The sequence below is a fragment of the Mauremys reevesii genome, linkage group 11 (genome assembly GCF_016161935.1).
Source record: "Mauremys reevesii isolate NIE-2019 linkage group 11, ASM1616193v1, whole genome shotgun sequence".
Classification (NCBI taxonomy): Eukaryota; Metazoa; Chordata; order Testudines; family Geoemydidae; genus Mauremys; species Mauremys reevesii.
In genome coordinates, this window is record NC_052633.1 from 16,230,852 (window position 1) to 16,251,217 (window position 20,366).

Here is a 20,366-nt window from a genome sequence, read left to right on the forward strand (position 1 = left end):
CAGTGAAGGCTTTGAGGGTGGGTGGGTTACGGCTATGGAAGTCCTTTATTCTCCCGCCATTTGTTTTCTCCCATGCAAAGGCCTTTTGCTCACATGCTTATCCTGGCTGAGGAGGTCAAAAATGCAGCTCCCCTTGCAACCCATGGAAGTTACTCCTTGCTCTGCTTTGTGCTCTGCAGGCCTTGGGTATGGTGCCTGCCCAGTTGTCCCAAGACACTCTCGTTCTATTGGTTTGCAAGAGGAGATTTGGGGCAGGGAGCGGTCAACAAGCACCTATGCGCTGTGTCGCTGCTGCCCTCCTCTTCAGAGATGGCTGCGTATTAGTGGTGAAACGTGGGGTGAAATCCCAGCCCAGCTGAAGTCAGTGGTGTCATAGTTCAGGGCCACTGCACGCACTCTAGGCTCCCCACTCTCTTGGTGGAGACCCGCGTCCCTCTCCTTCCTGACTGGAGCATTTCCAGGCTGCACTGTGAGTTCCCCAGCAAGCCAGACTGCCTAAGCAGGCCTGCTTCCCGTTCTCCTCAGAGACCACAAACAGTGTAAGTGCCACAGTTATAAGTCCCCACATAGCCCTTTCTAAGCAAGCACATTTATTCTTAAGGGGAAAGTCACAGAGAAAACATACTAACCCAGTAAAAGAACCGACAAGCACACTAGTCAGCTTATCAGAGATCACCCAGCAGTGGGCCAAGTACCTTCAACAAGGATTGTGCGTCTCCCTGGACAGGAGGCCCTTAGTCACTTTAAACTCAAGCTATTTATCCAAAAGTCCCTTCTTTGTCTGTTAGTCTCTGGAGAATCCAGTTTGAACCAGTATATGACTCCAGTTTGAACCAGCCTGCGCAGGTGGTGGTACCTCTCTGGAGGTGTTAAAACCTGAATGAATTGCCTCAAAACACCCCACCACCATCACCACACACACACACTGTTCTTAGTTCCCGGAGGGCTGGGGTCACCCTCCCCCATGAAATTACATACAATCCCTGGCCCAGAACGATGCATAAACTTAACACAGTGAGATCGCCCGCAGATATTTTAGGAAATTGCCACATTTGTCACAAATGGCAAAACTCCCGTTGACTTCAGTGGAGCCAGAATTTCCCTCAAGCTGTAGAGATGGCCCACAGAGTTGATGTCCAGATCTGGGTTAGGATCAGGCTAGGGTTTGGTATTCTGGGTCAAGCTTGAATAAGGTTTAAGGTTCAGTTTTGACAGCACTGAAACCTCACAAGCTGGATTTGGGCCCCAAATGCTGGAAATCTCCCAGAGTCAGCTATTCCCATAAGACTGGAGCTACACCCGAACTAGCAATGGCAGATTGGCTCCTTACAATTTTGGGTCTGACCCAGAATGAAAACTGTGAGGGGGACAGCGTGGGCTTGGATCAGTCCTTCGCTTGAAACCCAAAGGTGGGTAGGGAGGCACTTCTAATTTTGCCTCCTCTCCAGTTGTAAGTGTGTAAGGGCCTATATTCTCCCCACACTGCCTCACACATTGTGTAGCCCTTGACACCCTTGCAGAGGGACTGTCACACACACCCCGTTCTGATTTGACACCATTTTACACCCATTTTGTTCAGCTTCACTGTTTTGATTCCCGCCCCTCCTCTACTCAATTAGTCAGAAGCAGCCTAGCAAATCAGTGCCCATCACAGAGTGGTAGTTAATATGCAGCAAGGCAATATTATTTGAAGCTGCTGTCTGAAGCATGACGATTGGAAGACCACAGTCACAGCTGAGAAAAAACAGGATAAGGTTTGAAGTTACCTTGGTTATGCATATTGTTGTTTTTAAAGCACGTGTCTTGGAAAGCCTTCTATAAAGGCCGTCACTTCTGAACTGCAGCAATTAAGACCCAGATAGCAAAGATGATAGAAAGCTGCATATTATTAAACAGTAAAATAAGTAATTTGCCACAATAGAGCAAACAGTGGGTGGAAACCTAGTTATTGAGGAATACAAACCCTCCCCAGTACAGGACTATTCGTTCCCCTCTGTTCTGAACAAATTGAATGGTCTTCTCTTTATTAGGATGGACCAGCTGCAGGACCTACTACATTAAAAGCAGAGCTTCAACCAGACGGGCTAAAGAAGTAACTGCTCTAGATCAGTGGTTCTCAAAGCCGGTCCGCTGCTTGTTCAGGGAAAGTCCCTGATGGGCCGGGCTGGTTTGTTTACCTGCCCCGTCGGCAGGTTCGGTTGATCGTGGCTCCGACTGGCCGCGGTTTGCCGCTCCAGGCCAATGGGGGCTGCGGGAAAGGCGGCCAGCACGTCCCTCTGCCTGCGCCGCTTCCTGCAGCCGCCATTGGCCTGGAGCGGCGAACCGCAGCCAGTGGGAGCCGTGATCGGCTGAACCTGCGGATGCTGCAGGTAAACAAACCATCCCAGCCCGCCAGGGGCTTTCCCTGAACAAGCGGTGGCCCTAGTTTGAGAACCACTGACCTAGCTGATAGCAGTAGTGGACTATGGGGAGCAGCCTCTGCGATGGCAAAGACACACTATAGTGCAGGGTTTTTCTAAAATAAACATTAACTATTTGGTGTTTAGTTTTATTGGAAAATCTCTTAAATTCAGTGTCAACACTGGCTTCCTCCAGCACTAGGGAGATCTGTCTTAATACAGTATCTAGAGGCCTGCACTCAAACTAATAGAAATCCCCCCCCAAGGATGGTGACAAGAATCCATAGAGGCGTGTTTCTCAATTATTTGCATCAATTTCAGCTGCCCCTGCCCCCAACAACAGGAGCATAGTGAGTGGAGCCTCACCCCAAGAGAGGTGACACAGCAGCAGAGGTGAGGAGACTGGGATTTACTCCCTGGGAAAGGAGCAGCCCCTTACTGTACCAGAATGAGAGCCCAGGGCCCGCACTCATGAGGGGCCGCAGTCGCTCAACTCCCATCTCAGCGCTTTGCAGGTTTGGGCCTCAAAACTCCTCTCTGCCTCGGCACTTTGCAGGGACATCAGTGAGCCAGTTGCCCGGACGGAGGTGATGGTCTGCGGGTTAAGGACGCCTTTGGACATGCTGGATTTTGTTTAGCATTGTGTAGCTATGTCCTTACGTTTCCACCACTGTTTTACGTGCCCTGTGATAGGCTGTGTTGATGTGGCTGTGTTGGTCCCACGATATTAGCGAGATAAGGTGGGTGAGGGAATATTTTTTATTGCACCAGCTCCTGTTAACAGGGAAAAGATATTCCCTCACCCACTGTGTCTCTCTAATGCCCTGGGATAGTCCAAAAAGTAAAGAAGGAATTCAGAGTCCAGGCCAGTGTTAACCTCTCAGCCCTGGTTCTTTAGCCAGGTGGTCACGGTGCTATTTATAATAAGGGCCAGATAGCAAAGTATTCACAGCATAGCTTAGTTCAGCCTTAATGTTTCCGGAACGACCCACATCCTAAAGTCTCCCAGGCTTTTTTTTAGATTCCCTTATATCCTCATAGAAGCCTGCACCGAGCGTTCCATAGGTCACCGTATCACAGAAAGCTAATAAAGAACACCTTTCACTGTAGCTCTGAAAAGCTTATCTTGGCTAATAAATGGTATCACCTTGGCTCCCACTTATCTGGTGCCCCGCCCTGCTCCATACAGGTTCTAATTCAAAAAGTGATAACACGTAATCTCCCACTCAGTGGACAACAGAAGCCCTGTAAGGAAACTTTGTACACAGTAACTTTGATGCCAAAAGGAAAGAGGGGATGACGAGGGCGGGAAAAATCAATTGATTAAACAGCTTCACTTGATTGAAAGAGGGTTTATTAAAATGATGCTGTGCTCTGCTTTACAGGAACTCCAGATTGCCATGAACTGGTTACACTGACTAACTTAACCGCATTCCCAGGATCTGCGTAAATAACTTAACACTCAGCAAAATAACTGTGGAGGAGCAATTCATCCCTGGCATCCTACCGCCTGGAAGTTAAGTAGCACATCTGAAGTCAAACTCGATTGCCAACAGCTCTTGCCACCAAAGGCTTTGGTGGCTGTTGTATTTCTCCTGCCATATCTAGGTCAATGTGGTGCCACAAGCTTTCCTAAAGCATCTTTATCCTCTGTGCCTGGACATTTATGCAGCATCTTCCTAAACCGGCACTGACAACTCAGGCCTTCCAGCAACACGAGAAATGGAAGCGCTAGAAGTTGACGACATCAGCCCGGCCTTGGAGGTGACTGAAGATTTCTTCAATAGTTTTGATGCTAAGCTGGAAAAGGTGGTGCAGCCCTCCGAGGTGTATGGGGTGCAGGAGGTTCCCGAGCTGGTAGGACATGAAGTATTCAATCAGATAACGGACAGCGGAGACCTGAGAAACATCACTTCCTTAGCTAAAACCAGCCTCATTTGGGAACGCTGCAGAAACGGCCTCTTGGAAGCCAACGCTCCGAAAGCGTTCCCTGCCAAAGATCAGTTTCCAGGGCAAAGGGAGACAGCCCCGGATAATCTCTCCTGGGTGGAGCAAAGGGAAGCCTCAACATTTAATATTTTTAATCTCTGTCAGCGGCGGAGAGACAGGCCCCGCTCTGTGAACGATATCCAAGTGCAGAACGAGGAAGCCTCCACTTTCAAGCCAGGGCATAACCGGTCACGCTCGGATGCAAGCCGCATAGACTGGGGACTTGTCTTCACAGGTGCATCTGTGCAGCCGCCGTTGAGTCAGGACACCAATTGCTCCAGGCTCTCATGCCTATCACCCGCACTAAATAAGGGAGAGGACGTTCAAGGGAACACAGGTACGTACAGGTGCTTCATTGCTTTTACTAATGATTTCTTTTTAACATTGATCTTGTCTTGAAAAGGAAACTGCTGGCTCCCAGATCTGCAGCTGCTGTAAACTGGCCTAGTTCCATTGATTTCAGTGGATCTACATCATTTTAAAACCAGCGCAGGATCTGGCCCATGTTTTTAAAAATATTCCCTCACTGCTGTCACTTGTTCTCGGGTTTAAAAGTACACTTGTTTACATTTTTCATTTCATTCCGATTGGCTAAGATCTGCTTCTGGTTAGTTTCATTTGCAGGTTCTCATGTACTAGATAGTTTGGATTGCTAGTTTATTGGGAGACTGGTTAATCTAAAAAAAACAAACAGTTTTCACTGAAGTGTTAGAAATAAATAATGAAAAAATAGGCTTGCCTTTTTTTTTTTAATTAAAGACACAACCTGATTTTATTTTTTTAGGCCTAAATTACTCTGTACTATCTCTTTAAGAAAGGTTGGGTACTCAATTCAGAAACTCCAGCAAACAATCTGTGCCCTTGTCAATATTAATGCATCTCTGTCGGCTTTGTATGGGATGCAGGAAGTCTTGTTATCGGATGGACACAGACTTTCTCAGTGATCCACGCAAATGAAGCAATGTTTCAACCAACTACACATTTCCCTTTTCCTCTCTCGAGCGGGATGCTGGAAGAGATTTGGCTGGAGGCCACAGAAACCCCGAACCAATGTCTCCTGCTTGATTGTTTATTTTGCAGCTGCCAAAAGTGCATTGAGCACTAATAGCAGACACAGCCCGTGCCACAAAAGTCATACAATCTAAATAAAGACATGGCTTAATAAATGGATACAAAAAAACCAGATGGGGAGGGGAAGGGGAAAGGAAAAGGAGGACAATCATTATAATAGCCAGACTGTGTGGTTGCTTCGGGCAGTGTTTGTCAACAACTGGTCCGCGGACCGGTAGCAGTCCCTGAGATCTCCCTGACACAGTTTAGGAAGGGAGCAAGCTGGTCCCTGGTATCAAAAAGGTTGAGAAACACTGGCTTAGGGGTTACAGCGTGCCTTTAAGTCCAGCTTTTCCAAAGAGGTTGGCTCCTTCTGAGCCATTAAAATGTAGTGTCTAAATGGGAGCTGAGTTTTTTTAGAAAATCTGCCCTGTAAGTTATACCCCTGCAAGGGGACCCCCGGGGGTTCTGCCTCCTGCAGCTTCTCAGCTCACAAGGGGAACATGCCCCCTGCTCCATCCCTTAATGGGGTACATCCTGCTTCCCATTGCCTGCTGCACCTGTTCTGCCCCACCTCCTCCCGGTCCATACTGAGCAGTGCACCCATGGGAGAGTATGGGCAGCGCTGTCTCTGTGTGATCCCTTGAGTGCAGGGATGGTAACTCTGTCTGGTCGTTACAGGGGCTAACCCAGGAGGGGGCCCATGGAAAGGCCAGGCATTGTGGCCCCTACAGAGTAATGCATGTATCTTGATGGGGTTATAAATTGTGGTCCTCACCTCTTTTTGTGTGTGAGAGAGAGAATTACAGTGTGGGTTTTCGGTAGTGTTGGCTGAGCTTGTGAGGACCTTGCACTCAGCTTGATGGCATTTCTGTTCCTGTAGCGCGATAACTTTTGAACATCACGTCCGTTCAATTCCAACATTTCCGGGAACGTTCGAGGCATCAGTGGCCAGCGCCCTGCTGATCTGGGGAAAAATCAAACCAAAAGGCAGAACGTGGGAGACGTATGAGGCCTCTGCCCGTTCTTTAGCACCGCCACAGTCATTCGATGGCACCCGTTAATGGCTTCTGGCATAGCAACGCTTCTATCCCACCTCTGTCCATCCTCCCAACCGAGTTTAATTAACACGTTGACAGCTTGGATGGCTTCTCTCCGAGACAGAAAGAGGAATAGTGAGGGGGAGTGGAGGACAGGGGTCAGAATACAGGGAATGGAGCATGGAGGTGGGAAGGGAGCAAACAGAGCCCTGGCAGTGGGGGGTGGAGATGGGGGCCCTATTATGTGGAAAAGGGGGCTCACAGAGCTCCTAGCATGGTTGGTAGGTGGGAATGGGGGGCAGGCAGACCAGCTGGCACAGAGGAAAGGGGGGGAAATGGAAGGAAGAGGGTAATGAGGGTTCAGAGCCCCTGCTGGAGGTATATTGGGGGATCTTGCTATGGGGTGGGAGAATTGGGGCACACAACCCCTGCTATGGGGTGAAATGGGGGGACCCTGAAATTGGGGGAGGCTGCAGAACCCTCTGGTGGGGGGTATTGGGGGATCCTACTATGGGGGATGGGAGGAATGGGGGCTGCCAGAACCCCTACCAGCTGGAGATGTGATGAGTTTCAGGGAGTCCCTGAAATAGAAGGGTGGAGGGGGTGCCCGGAGAGCTTGTGGGGAGAACGATGGGATTCAAGGAGCCCCTGGGGTGTGCCATGAGCTGAGCCTATACAAGCTGCATGACTCTCCTAGTTTTATACTATAACAAATTTTCCTGGGGGGATGGGTTGAGCTTTTTGTTTGCCCCCTTCTACAGTTAAAGATTTGTACCATCTAATATTTACATAGCCACTGTCCTCTGGAAGTACCAAAGGATCCCAATCCACTGCAAACCACCGCCCCACCCCAACTGCTCTGTGTGGCACATCCCCGTCCCCACCCAGAGCTCAATGCCAGACTGGGGCCTAGGGATATAAAGCCATAAGAGGAATCACTCTAGCCGCAGGGAGGTGCGACCACTTCTGGGGTGAAACATGCCATGTAACACAACAGCGCTCCACAACTGTTTAGGAAAGGATGCCAAGAAGAGTATTGAAACTGCAGGGGGAATTTAGGGGGCAGAAGAGAGTGATCCAAAAAGCTAGTTGCTTTTGGGGTTCGTTTTTACAATTGTAAGGAAACCTAACACAATTTGGAACAGGGACCGTAGGGCAGCATTACATCAGAGTGCAGGGATTTGTATACTGTACCGTTAGCTTAGAGCGAGAGCAGCTTTTACTCTCTCCTCTGCTTCCTGCAACAGGCTTGGGTTGGGTCCAAGGACCCTCTCTGCCTGTATAGGCAAGACTTGCTGTTCCTTCCTTCTTTCTAAATGGCTCTCATTACAGCTGTTCCCTCCAGGAGCAGGTGTCCCTTCTGCTCAGGGCTAACAGACAATAGAGACCAGCCATCTAGACGTCCTGGGGGAGTGCTGCTACATGCAGAAGCACGTCCACAGCAGGGCAGACAGGCTTGCAGAGAATTTCCCACAATCCACTGCAGCACGATTGGCTCTGACTGAAAAAAGCCACCACAAGCCACCAACTGGCACATGTGGTCGCTGAGGGCTTGTCTACGACAAAAGTTGTATAATTATAGCACTGTACTTATGTGGTACATCCCAGCCTAGCACAGACACAGTTATACCGACTTATAGCCGTCTAGCTTATTCCCATAAGGGAAATAGATTGAGCTATGCCAGTATATGAGGCACCTTTATACCAATATCACTGCATCCCCGCTAGTGGTTGTGCCGGTATAACTATCTTGGTAGAAATCACACCCTAACCAAAATATACCCATGCAAAAACTGTGTGTAGAGCAGGCCTTAGTAGACATAAAGTCAAAGAAATAGCGCGTGGTCACAAATGCACAATATCTGCTTTGCCTCCATGGTCACTGTGGTAAGGACGGCTCGTGGGGAGGAGAGCTCGCCTTTACTGGTTACGGTTTGTGCAGTGCTTTGAAGCAGTAAGGCATTATTAGAGGGCGGCCACTGAACTGTGACAGTGCAGTTCAAAGGTAGCCCAAGGGAGGTGGAGGGAACCAAGAGAGGTCCATGTAGCAATCAGAAGGTCTAGCAGATGCCCACCAGCCAAGGCCGATGACAAAGATGAGTTTGTAGCAGGGGCTGCTTTCTCTTTGACCGTTACTCCCCTACGCCTACATCACTGAGGGACCTCCCGCTTCCCATGACTGCCAAGAGAGGCGGGCAACTCTGCCTTTCAGCTCTGCACTTCCTCTTACCCTCCCTTGCTGTGCGTGCTTATCACTCCCTTTGCCTCTCTCGAAACCTGGAGTGCACTTGCCCGGCCTCCCGCCTAGTTCACCTGCTTCCCACCCGGGCAGAATAAGGACCCCCCGCAGCCTGTGTCTACTTCTCTCTGTCTAAAGCTGAGCAAGGCTCCTGTCACCAGGGCAAAGAGTGCACACTCCCAGGCACTTGCTTGAGGAGCTGCACCCCGCCCCACCCTCTGAGGCTGTTGCTGGTCACTGGAACCCTGCGGGGGCGCCCCTCAAGAAGTTGTTGCCTGTCCCTGGAACCCTGCTGCCCCCCCATACTAGAACACTGCCCTCCCCCCGCAGCTCTCCCCCCCCACCCCCACAGGGGACTGGCATCTCCATGCACCACCACCCCCACGTCCCTCCACACCACACCCCACTTTTTTATTTTTGACTAAAATGGATATTTGCTCTTGCCAACTGATCAAGCCAGCAAGAGCAAATGGGACAAATGCCTCCTTTTGAAAAGAACGTCGGACAGCCGGGACAGGGCTTAAAAAAGGGACTGTCCTGGCCAAAACGGGATGTCTGGTCACCCTAAGCAGAGCTCTTCCGTTACCAGGGCAGGAAGGGCTGTCTCCACACTCCCCCATCTCAGTAAACTTGACTCCCACTGACTGAGTGTAACTTTCAATTCATTAGAGATTAGCAGACTCCATATAAGTGATACCAGCAAACAGCCTACTCCCACAATGAGGCCTACTCCCCAATGAGGCCTACTCCCACAATGAGGCCTACTCCCTACTGTAGCAGGCCTGCTCATTCCTCGCTCAAAATTGGCAGCCAATGCCCTGGGGCTAGCTTTTATAGCCCACCCATTCCCAGAATTCCCCACAGGTGCCTGCAACAAGTCACCTGAGAAATCTAAACACACTGAAATAGTAAAAAGCTTTACTCTCTTAACAATGACTTTGTGCAGAAGATTATATTTACAGACAACTTCCGCAACAGGAAACCTGAGCAGGGCAGGGGAAAGAGGAATATATTAACAAGAACAGCAAAACTACATCTCCCCAAAATCTCTGGGATGGTTACTTCCTGCACACCAGCCCCACCTGTAGTAGACTGCTGTTTGTGTAGGAGTCGGGTGAAGGTTGAAAGGGGAACTTAAGAGTCTTTCCCCAAAAGAAGTCTCCAGATCTGTAGTGTTTTTTCATAGGAAAAAAACTTCTTTTATGCTCTGAAAACAGGCTAAACTTGTCTGACTATTTCCCCCCTTCCCGCTCAGCCAATTGATGGCTGTTAAGAGGTCAGTAGCCTTTATATTTCTTCCTTCTCAGTTAATAGAGGCCTTTCTTTGGTCCTGAGCGCCTTATAAAGAGCTGGCATCTACTGTGAAAAAAGACAAGGAGTGGGTGGCACAACCATGTGCGCCCATGACAGGTAAATATTTCTCATGGAAGTCCCTAAATAAGTATTAAAAATGACCCCATGATTCCTGTTAAGCATACGTAGCAGCTGTTATCGTAATGGGGGGAGTCATATGAGTAATGCGAGAGAAGGAAAAGTCCGTTCTCTCACCCATAGTGAGATAACCCTTCAAAGAACCTAGAGCTGAAGTGCTGTAGCTAGTAGGTTCAGCTATTTCTTTTCAGTCTTCACTGGACCTGCTTCCTGGAAAGGAGTCTCCCGTGTAGCTTGCAGGCTCTCTTGGTCCTTCTAAGACTGGCCAGTTTGTGTCATGAGCCATTACCTACCTAGAGTATTTAGTCCTAGATGTTTATCTGTTCCTGCTGCTTGTTTTTTCACGACATAGGCAAGTGGAACTGGATCCTTTCCAAGCATCATGGAAGGAAAGGATTTGAAAAATGCACCTTATGGGAGCAGTATCCCCTTGTGCCTGCCAGCAAAACTGCTAATGCATTAGAAACTAATAGTCCCCCCCGCCCCCGTTTGTGTTAGAGTGCAGTGTTGAGTGGTTAGTGGAACTAGTGAAGAGGGAAGTTTAAGTTCAGGACGGTCTTTTGTTTTTCTAGGCAGGCAGCCTCTCCAACCAAAGGGAAAGTATCCATAGCACTCAAAGAAGGATCACTTAGACTATTAGGTACAATATGTGAGCAGGTATCTTTGTTGTTCACGTGGATTTTATTTTTTTTTCAAACATAGTCCCCTCCTGAGCAGTGCACGTGTTCTAATGCTTCTCCTCCGTTATTCTTCTCATTTGTATTACTCTAGAGCTTAAAGGCCCCAATTAAAAGTGGTGAGATTTTGTTGCGCTAGGTGCTGTACTAACACACAATGAGACACAATCCCTGTACCAAAGAGGGTGCAGTCTAATGCGCCGATGCTACACACATTTACACCTGTGCTTAACTAGTTTCATTGGTTCTGGGACTACTCCTGGGAGTAAACTTAAGCACAGGTGTAAATGTCTGCAGGATTGAGGTCTCAATCGACAAGAGAGAAAAAAGGTGAGAAAGACGCAAACACACAGAGGTGAAGTGACTCGCCCAAGGTTACCCAACGGGTCAGTATCAGAGCCAGGGAAATGCCCAAGGTTCTCCTGACTGTCAGGGCGAAGTCCTGACCCCAGTAACATCAATGGCAAACCTCTCTTTGATTTCAGCGGGGCCAGGATTTCACCCCCTGTATTTTTTAAAAATCCTCATCTGTGGACTGGTAACGCTGGAAACTTACAGAATGTATATTGTTTTTTTCACCGTTTCTGCTGGTTTGAAGCTTGCATTGCAGTCAGCTTAGGCAGGGAAACGCTGTCTTCTCTAAGGCCTGGTCTACTGTAGGGGAGGGGGGGTCGAACTAAGGTATGCAACTTCAGCTACGCGAATAGCGTAGCTGAAGTCGAACTACCTTAGTTCGAACTACTTACCCGTCCTCACGGCATGGGATCGACGTCCGCGGCTCCCCCATCGACTCCGCCACTGCCGTTCACGGTGGTGGAGTTCCGGAGTCGATGGGAGTGCGTTCGGAGTTCGATATATTGCGTCTATATATCGAACTCCGAGAAGTCGATTGCTACCCGCCGATCCGGGCGGGTAGTATGGACGTACCCTAACTTCCATGGGAGTTCTGCCTGAGTAAGGACTTCAGGCCGCACCCCTCTAAACAGGGAATCTTGTCTTCTGGGCTTATGACATCTATATGCTGTTGCAAGAGTAGAATGATAGAAAGCTGAGCTCTCCTTTATGGCTATATACTACACTATGGACTGGGTTGGGTATGTTTTTCTTTTTTGGGGCCAGACATAAGCCTATGTAAATGAGCAACAAAGTTTGGGCTTGCGGGTCTCCTTTGTTGGGATCATTTGCTGTCGACTGACTTTTGAGTTGTCTGTAAACACTTGAGCATTGCTCTCCCTCCCGTTCTTCTGTTCCTGAACAAAAATGGCCCTTTGCCTCAGATTGGCCAGAGAAACCCTGGCTCTTCCTTTTCCAGACCCTCTTACAGAAACTTTTCTAATTCTCAGTGCCTAGCAGCAGGGAGACTCTTCTCAGCAGTGTGCTTGTTTATGCAGTAGCTGGTGAGGAGAAACGGAGCGGTTTTTTCTTTAAGGGAATGTATGGTTTGTGAAAGATGGCAGGGGCCTGGAGTCATCATTCGTAGACGCAGGTACAGCATAAGCCAATAGCAGTGCTATGTCCTCATGCTGCCCCAGCAATGCTGTTTAGGAACTTCATTTAGGTTTGAGGGGGGGTAATTTGGGACGGCAAAGACCTATTTATTTGTCGCTTTCTCCAGGATCACCACTGGAGGTCAGATGTGGTGGTAGGTTTTCTGTGGTGTGGACGTTTTGTTTGCTAGGAAGTGGATTTCACAAGGCTCCTCAGCTGGCAAACAACTTTTGGCCATGTTTGAATCAGTGATTAAGCCCCAGTCCTGCAGAAAGCGACACAAGAGTAACCTTATGCCTGTGAGTAGTGCCATTAACATCCATGTGTGTCCCCAAGCCACGGTGCATAAGTGTTTGCCAGACCAGGCTCTTAGGAGGGAAGGTCTCTGTGTCGCATTACAGCTCCGCTGAAAGGGGTTGATTAGAGCTGCTGGAACATTTTCTACTGAAACTTTTCCTTGAGCAAACGTGGGCTTTTTTCCTAAACAAAAATTTTCTGCAAAAAAATTATTTTTTTTAACTGAAAGCCTCCAAAAATTCAGCGTTTGGTTTTTCATAAAAAAAACCTCGAAAATTTTTGGGAAAAGAAATGGACCATTCTTCATTTCTTTTGAAATTTTTCACAGAAAATACCATGACCGTTTTCTTTCTAGCTTAGTTGTTATCATAATGACTGGTCTGAGCAGTAATAATGAGCAGAGGGCTGTGCCATGAATCTCTTGCTGCTCTTTTCCTCCTCAGAGAGGATATAATAATGATACCTATTATAATCAGCAGCAGCAGATCGCAAAGCGCTTCAAATTTTTAATGTTTTTATCCTCATAACACCCCTGTGAGGTAGGGCAGTTCTATTAGCCCCACTGTACAGAAAGGAAACTGAGGCATAGAGCGATTAAGTGAATTGCCTGGGGGTCATAGAGGGAGGCTGTGGCAGATCAGGATTCAAACCTAGGACTCAGAAGCCAAGGCTAGTGCTGTATTGGAGCATCCTATAGGAACACTGCCAGGCGGGGAAGATTCTGTGGTAGTTGAAAGCAGGTGGTGAGGTGCAGGTGTAGGTGTGGGGGGGGGCCCTGAGAGGAGCGAGATGTTGAAGATGATTGGTCACAATAAGCACTTCACCAATCAGGGAGTAGAGCCCATAGGGCCTAGTGCTTGGAGCACCTGCCAGGCAGATTTTAGGTGCCTAATTGTCTTTTGTGTCTTTGAAAATCTGTCCCTGAAGCACTCGCCTCAGAGCTTGTGACACAGAAGCCATGTATGTAGTGGGTGCACCAGGCACGAGGGGACATCAGGTACAGTGTTTTGCACCATGCGTCTAGCACTGTGGGACACAAACTTGGATCTGCTACACCTCAGTGTAGATGGGAAGGATGAGACATCACAGCCGCGTCTCACCAAGATCCCAAAATAATCACAATTAAATCTGTAGCCATGAACTTCTTTGTGGGGATAAAGAATTGGCTTGGAGATTGACAATAGCAAGTGCGTCTGTATGAGATGCCTCCTGGTGGAGGAGCTGGGTGACTAAGGTTGCTTATTGTCTGCACTTACTCGATGTGCCAATGACTTGGATGGAGGGAATGTGCTGTAGAGGTTATTGATAATTGCTGGTGATACAAAACTGGAGAAGGAAGAGAAATCAGTACAAAGAATGAGAGCGGTGAAGGTCAACTGAACAAATGAATGACTTGGAGGATGGGCTCACAAATAGCATATGCAACCGAAGTAGGATAATTGGGCCAGACCGTCTCTGGTGTAAATTGACATAGATGTCAATGGCCCTAGAGTTTAGTGACAGAAATGGCCTACCAGATTGCCTGCATAGACTCCATTAATTCTTTCATGCAACACTTCAGGTGTCAGTCTTCAGTGTAAAATGGTTACATGATTTAAAAACTCTTGTATGTGGTGCCTTTTTGTATTTCTGGATTTCTACAGCAGTAAAGCTCACAAAATAATCCAGCTGCTGCCATCCTGGTGGCAGGGCAATATTGCTTTGCATTGCCATGTGGAAGATCTGGGTTCTATTGCAGGGTCTGATCCTGCGATCTGGGAGATCTGCAGAGACATCATGTTTGCTCCTGAAAGCCTTGGAAAGTCTTGTACGAGTTAGAAACGATCCCTGATAAATCAAGTTAATTTCAGAGTGGCTGTCACCTGGGGCTAATTTATTCCCAGGGTTGAGACTAGGCTGCTATAAAAGCAATGGGGAGGATGGCGGAGAGAGTCTGAATATTGGAAGGCAGAGCTTTTAATATGAACTAATATTAATTAATATGAATAATTTGAGTGAATATTGGAAGGCAGAGCTATTTAATTTTAATTATTTAATTTTTAAATAGCACTTAGAGGTCCCAAGTGAGATCAAGGCCCCATTGTGGCTAGGCGCTGCACACACACATAGTAAGAGACGTGCCCTGATGAGGTTACACTCTAAATAGACAACACAGACAAAAGGATGAGGGGGAAACTGAGGCACAGCATGGTGAAGTGACTTGCCCAAGATCACACAAAAGGTCAGTGTCAGAGCCAAGAAATCAGCTGCCAGTTCAGTGCCCTATCCACTAGACCACACTATTTCTCTAAATACCTCCCTTAGTCCACTTGCATGGGTGATGCTTCTCACAAGATCTTGACTGCTCCCTCAGATTGGACATTGTCAGAGTCGAAGTGAGCAAGGCAAGTTCAGCGGTGATGCTGAGGGTGAGGATACATTGGCAAGGTAGCTGCATTATAGCAATGGGTAGCATGACCTACTCTGCTGTCTTGTGTACATGGGAGGCTCTGGAAGGTGGATGGAGATGGAGAATCCAGTAGGAGAGGGTGAGAGGGGCACAGACACAGAAGACAAGCCGCCGGGGCAGAAGGGTTATGGAATAGCACTGACGAGCTTGGATGTGAGGCCTGATTGTGACTCTTCAGACTGAATTATTGGCTGCAAGTATGGTGGGGAAAATGGTTTATCCCTATGGGGCTTTGTGCTCCGGAGTTTTGGAACTTCACTGAGTTACTGACACAGAGTTTTGATCTCCTGGGGCCATGCTAGCTGCTTATCATAAAGTTGTGATTTTACATAGCATTTCCAGCTTGGTTTCTAAGACTTTTCCCCTACGGCCAGTGCCAAGCTAACTATCCTAATGTGAGCTGAACCTGTTTTAAATAGCTTTGCTAGTCGCTTTCATCCCTTTCTTCCTTCCCTTTGAAGCTGAGTCAGGGAGTTTATACAAAAACTGGCTAATGCTTTTTCATTTGCTATTCCCATTTCCTTTAGAAGTGCGGGATGTACATTTCATGTATCTAATAGCTACTAATAGGTAACCATTTTTGTAGTGTGTGCACCTTCTGCCTCTTCCATACCTGTGAATGGGGGTCCTGATGCTGGTCTCCCATGCATCACTCTGTCACTTGAGAATTCATTGGGCCCGCAGCTCTGTTACACAGTGACAGCCACCAGTGCAAAATGCTATTGTTCTGACCTGGAAGCTGTCCACTGGCGTAAGTGACTAGATACGGTGTAGGTCAATGGAGAGTAAGGCCTGTTGCCTTCGAGGGATGTACTACTGGTTTATACCAGTGTAACTGAGGGCAAAGTCAGGCCCTAGATTCAGAAAAATTCCCTATCGCTGCATTTAGAAAAACAGGGAGAAAATAATTATTTGTAAATCTCTATGATTTGGCTAGGCGGTTCATTTCACGCTGCATCTTTGAATTGAATCATATTCTAGAATAGCTGCCATGTGGACATTTTATTGGAAACGAGCACATACCTGGTTTGTAGAAGTGGTTTAAGAAACCTCGTCCTTCGATATTAGAATCATAGAATATCAGGATTGGAAGAGACCTCAGGTGGTTATTTAGTCCAACTCCCTGCTCAAAGCAGGACCATCACCAACTAAATCATCCCAGCCAAGGCTTTGTCAAGCAGGGCCTTAAAAACCTCTAAGGATGGAGATTCCACCACCTCCCTAGGGAACCAATGTGTAACAACAGACAGCATGAATAAAGCTGTACGATAAAAAACAGGCTTGTGTGCTCGTAGACTGATAGACTTTATGGTCAGAAGGGACCATCGTGATCATTTAGTCTGACCTTCTGCATAGTGCAGGCCACAGAACCTCACCCACTCCTGAAATAGACCCCTCCACTTTCCTCAAGTTTGATCCATTCCTCAAAATCTTTGCTTCTTTCATTGGAGGAGGCGGGTATGATTGTATATTTCCATTGCCCCTCGGAACAAGGTGCCGTTGTTTTGAATACGTTATGCACATTTACCATTGACAAAAATGTGATTAAACCAACTCCCCCAGGAATGGACAAACCTAGAATTAGAGGTAGCCTAATTCACCCTTCTCAAAGTCGGTTTTGCCATCCTTGAAGCTAAAGACTGAAAAATCGGGAAAGCTCAGTGAAAACGGTTCTTCTTCTATTAATGTCAGTATTGTTCTCTGCAAACTGCTGCCCAGACACACAAGACCTCAGGGTAAAGTTACTTGGAAGCATGTGACATAAGGCTAAATAAACCAGTTTGGGCTCTTATAACCTAAATATTGGGAATTAATTGCCAGATATAAAATGCATTGTTTGCAGGACAGAGGCAAATCAAATATACTAATTACCTGGGAAATTCCTTCCTCCATCTAAAGTGGCTGTTGGGAAGTTAATGGAGAAGAAGAGACCAGGATGTGACTTGGGAAGGAAGTGAGCACAATCCTGCCAGGCGCAGCGTGCTCGCGTCCCCGTCCAGCAAAACACTGCAAGTTGTCCTACTGAATTTGATGGGGCTGCTCATATGCTTATAGATTCAATTGCAAGGGCAGAAAGAACCACTGTGATCATCTCCTACATAATACAGGCCCTAGAACTTCCTCAGAATAACACCTTGAGCAAATCATTCAGGGAAACATCCAGTCTTGATTTAAACATTATCATCGATGGAGAATCCACCACGATCCTTGGTAAATTGTTCCAGTGATTAATTACCATCACTATTAATTTAAAATGAAGCACACGTGTAGAGTGATTTGCTAGATTGGGGCCACAGCGCTCAGCTCCTTGTAGGGATTGAGCCTCGTAAGAGACTGGAGATGAGTAAACCAGTTTAATTATGTGTGTTCATTATGTGTCAGTCCTGTTTTTAAATTAATAATAATCCTTTGTGCTGTGAACACCTGATCTTGCAGCCATAGAAATAAGAACATAAGAACGGCCATACCGGGTCAGACCAAAGGTCCATCTAGCCCAGTATCTGTCTACTGACAGTGGCCAATGCCAGGTGCCCCAGAGGGAGTGAACCTAACAGGCAATGATCAAGTGATCTCTCTCCTGCCATCCATCTCCATCCTCTGACAAACAGAGGCTAGGGACACCATTCCTTACCCATCCTGGCTAAATCATTGTCAAAGCTTCCACTGAGTTCAGTTGTGTAGGATCAGGGCTTTAAAAGCATAGCCTTTTGGCCAAGGATTTTCCTTGCAAACGTTAATGGATTAAGCTTCATGGCCCGCCAGTCAAGTAGGTGTTATACGCCTTTACAGATAAGTAGACTGAAGCACAAAGGGGTTAAATGAGTTGTCCCAGGTCACACAGAGAGTCGGGGGCCAATCTGGGAACAGAACCCCAGAGCTGTCTTCTCTGTCTCTGGACAACGCTACCTACTCTCAAATGTATTCAAATAACGGGGATGTGAGAAAACACATTTATTTGTTTTTTAATAGCAGCATTCATTTGGCATGTGAAGGGACAGGCTGCCTGCCTACAAACAGAAACACAAATATAAGCTGTTTAGCAGTGGGAAAAAATACCCCAGCTTTGCTTAAACCACTTCTGATCTCCCCTCTTCCAATGCTCGTGGAAATCAGAGATGATTTGAGGATGCTGAGCCACCATGTCAGGTGGACACTCGGTGCAAGAAATTTTAATGAGATGTAATACAAACAAACTAACCAGAGAGAGGAGGTAATCTGCAGAGAGAATTCTCGGCTGCTCCCAGCTGCTATCTGTTTGTTTTCCCCTTATTTTTCAAGAAATTACAGTTCAAAAAAGCATAAGCCCAGATGTGGGTTATTTACTGTGATTATCTCCCTTTTTACTGTGCCTCAATTTAATTTCCCTGGTTTGGGGGGAGGAGGGAGAAGAGAAATGCTGTTGCTATTTATGTGGTGGACAGAAAGATGGTAGCACTCAGTGGATGGGTATTATCTGGCTTATTGTGCATCAAGGAGATGAAGGAGCAGAAGCGGATGTAGGGAGGGGCACCTTCTAATACAGCATCCATTGCCCTGACCCGAACAGTATGAATTTGAATTTTAATCAAGCTGGCTGATGTTTTTGTCCCAGTTAAAGTAGAAGCGGGTGAAGCCAGTTCCCGGAAGCTTGAGGGAAGGGGAGTTGGGAGTGGGGAGAGGGAATGCCTAGTGAAAGAGAGAGACAGAGAGAGACGGCCTTTCTGTCACTCAGCGAAAGACAAGCAGCTGAACGAGGCCTGGGGGTAGGGAGTGGTTTTGAGTTTGTCTTATTATGGAAGAAGCTTGAACTGTCCTCTGTACTTTGGAAGCAGAGAGAGTGAGTGAGATTGCTGTTGTGTCTGCAGCAGCACCATCTCTTTTATTGGATTAACCGAGAAGGAAGATGACTGTAGAATGTGTACCCATTATCTGCACTACAAAGGGATTAGTGGGGGTTTCAAAGAAATTAATGGCTTTTGAGTTAGCACAGAAATACTAATGAATGTCAGGGCCAGAGATGTAAGGCAAACAAAATTGGTTTCTTTTTTTTTTTTTTTCCTCCCTTTGCATTTGGGGTATGAGTTTAATTTTTCTCTGCAATTTTACAATTTAGATCTATGGTTTTCCCTTTTAGCCGAAATACTCTCTAGTAGGTTGTCCATTTGCAGGGAGTAGTTACATTTGTGTGTTTACATCCATATCAGACCTGATAATGCTTAAGTCCGTGAAATTGTTGAAAATATCTGCACAGAAAGTCTATGTCTACACTGGGAAAACTTATCATGTTAACTAACGTGATGTTAAACATGGTTTTGTCCTTAGTGTTTGCCAGGAGAGTGGTCAATTTAGGACACTCTAGCAAAGCCCAACCTAAACTTGACCTTTTTCCCGGTGTGAAGGTAGGGTAGCACCCTGAGCTCGATTTTGTTGTTGTCGCTGGTTGAGTTTTGCCCTGGTTTCTGTGACTACACTAGGGAAAAGGTCAGGTATTAGCTAAATCCTGGTCTATGCTACAAAGTTCGGTCAACCTAATGACATAGCTTAGAGAAATGAAATATGTCGTGCCCTGTGTGTGACATAGTTTAGACCAACCTAATCCCCAGTGTAGACACCACTTGGAATTCTTCCGTCAACCTAGCTACTGCCTCTCAGAGGTGGAGTTGCTACGGCGACAGAAGGGATTCTTCTGTTGCTGTAAAAAGCATCTGCACTACCGCAGCCCAGCATTTCTAATCTAGACAGAACCTAAGTCTGACCTTAATTTGACCACTTTGTTTAGTCCAAACCCTTGGGTATGTCTTCCCTGCAGCATGAATTCGTGCTCTTACTCAGGTGTTCCCTTTAGTGTTCCTCGTATCCACACACATGATCCTCTGACCTGAGCTGTCTGGTGCTTTCAACCCAAGCTGGCTGGCCCAGGTGGGGCTATCGGCTAGAGTCTGGGTTCTGCTTACACTTGGGCTGGTAACTCACCCCACCCACTTTGCAGTGAGGATACAGGCTAAGCCACTTGAGTGCTCATAACTCTCCAGTGCCTTCCCACAATTCCCCCTCCTGCACCCCAAAGGACAGACAAGTTCTCCCACAGTTCCCTGGGGAAGAGGCATAGAGAAAGTAGTGTGCTTCTCGATACCTAAACTGCATGGGAGGTTCTAGGTGGTAGGATGTATGGCATGGCCATAGATAGAGCCACTTTAGAAAGAACCTCTAGAAAATATTATACAGCTGAGCCCGGCCACCTTTTTTTAAATATAATTTAGCGTTTTAGGGTTTCCATTTCTGCTGTACCATGGGAGGCAGTGCGGCCTAGTGGATAGAGCACTGGAC

General features: G+C 47.2%; 1 protein-coding gene and 1 long non-coding RNA gene across 2 annotated transcripts in view; one reads left to right on the forward strand and one right to left on the reverse strand.

Moving 5' to 3' along the window:
* Nucleotides 1–20,366, forward strand: part of PLEKHM3 (pleckstrin homology domain containing M3) — a 131,933-nt gene that overhangs the window by 10,591 nt on the left and 100,976 nt on the right. Inside the window, exon 2 of the mRNA XM_039495424.1 lies at nucleotides 3,785–4,725. Within this exon, the coding sequence (XP_039351358.1) occupies nucleotides 4,122–4,725 (604 nt within the window). The 5' untranslated portion in view covers nucleotides 3,785–4,121. The remainder of the gene's footprint in view (nucleotides 1–3,784; nucleotides 4,726–20,366) is intronic.
* Nucleotides 6,236–20,366, reverse strand: part of LOC120374966 — a 35,661-nt gene continuing 21,530 nt past the window's right edge. Inside the window, exon 3 of the long non-coding RNA XR_005586370.1 lies at nucleotides 6,236–6,405. This is a non-coding gene — a long non-coding RNA (uncharacterized LOC120374966). The remainder of the gene's footprint in view (nucleotides 6,406–20,366) is intronic.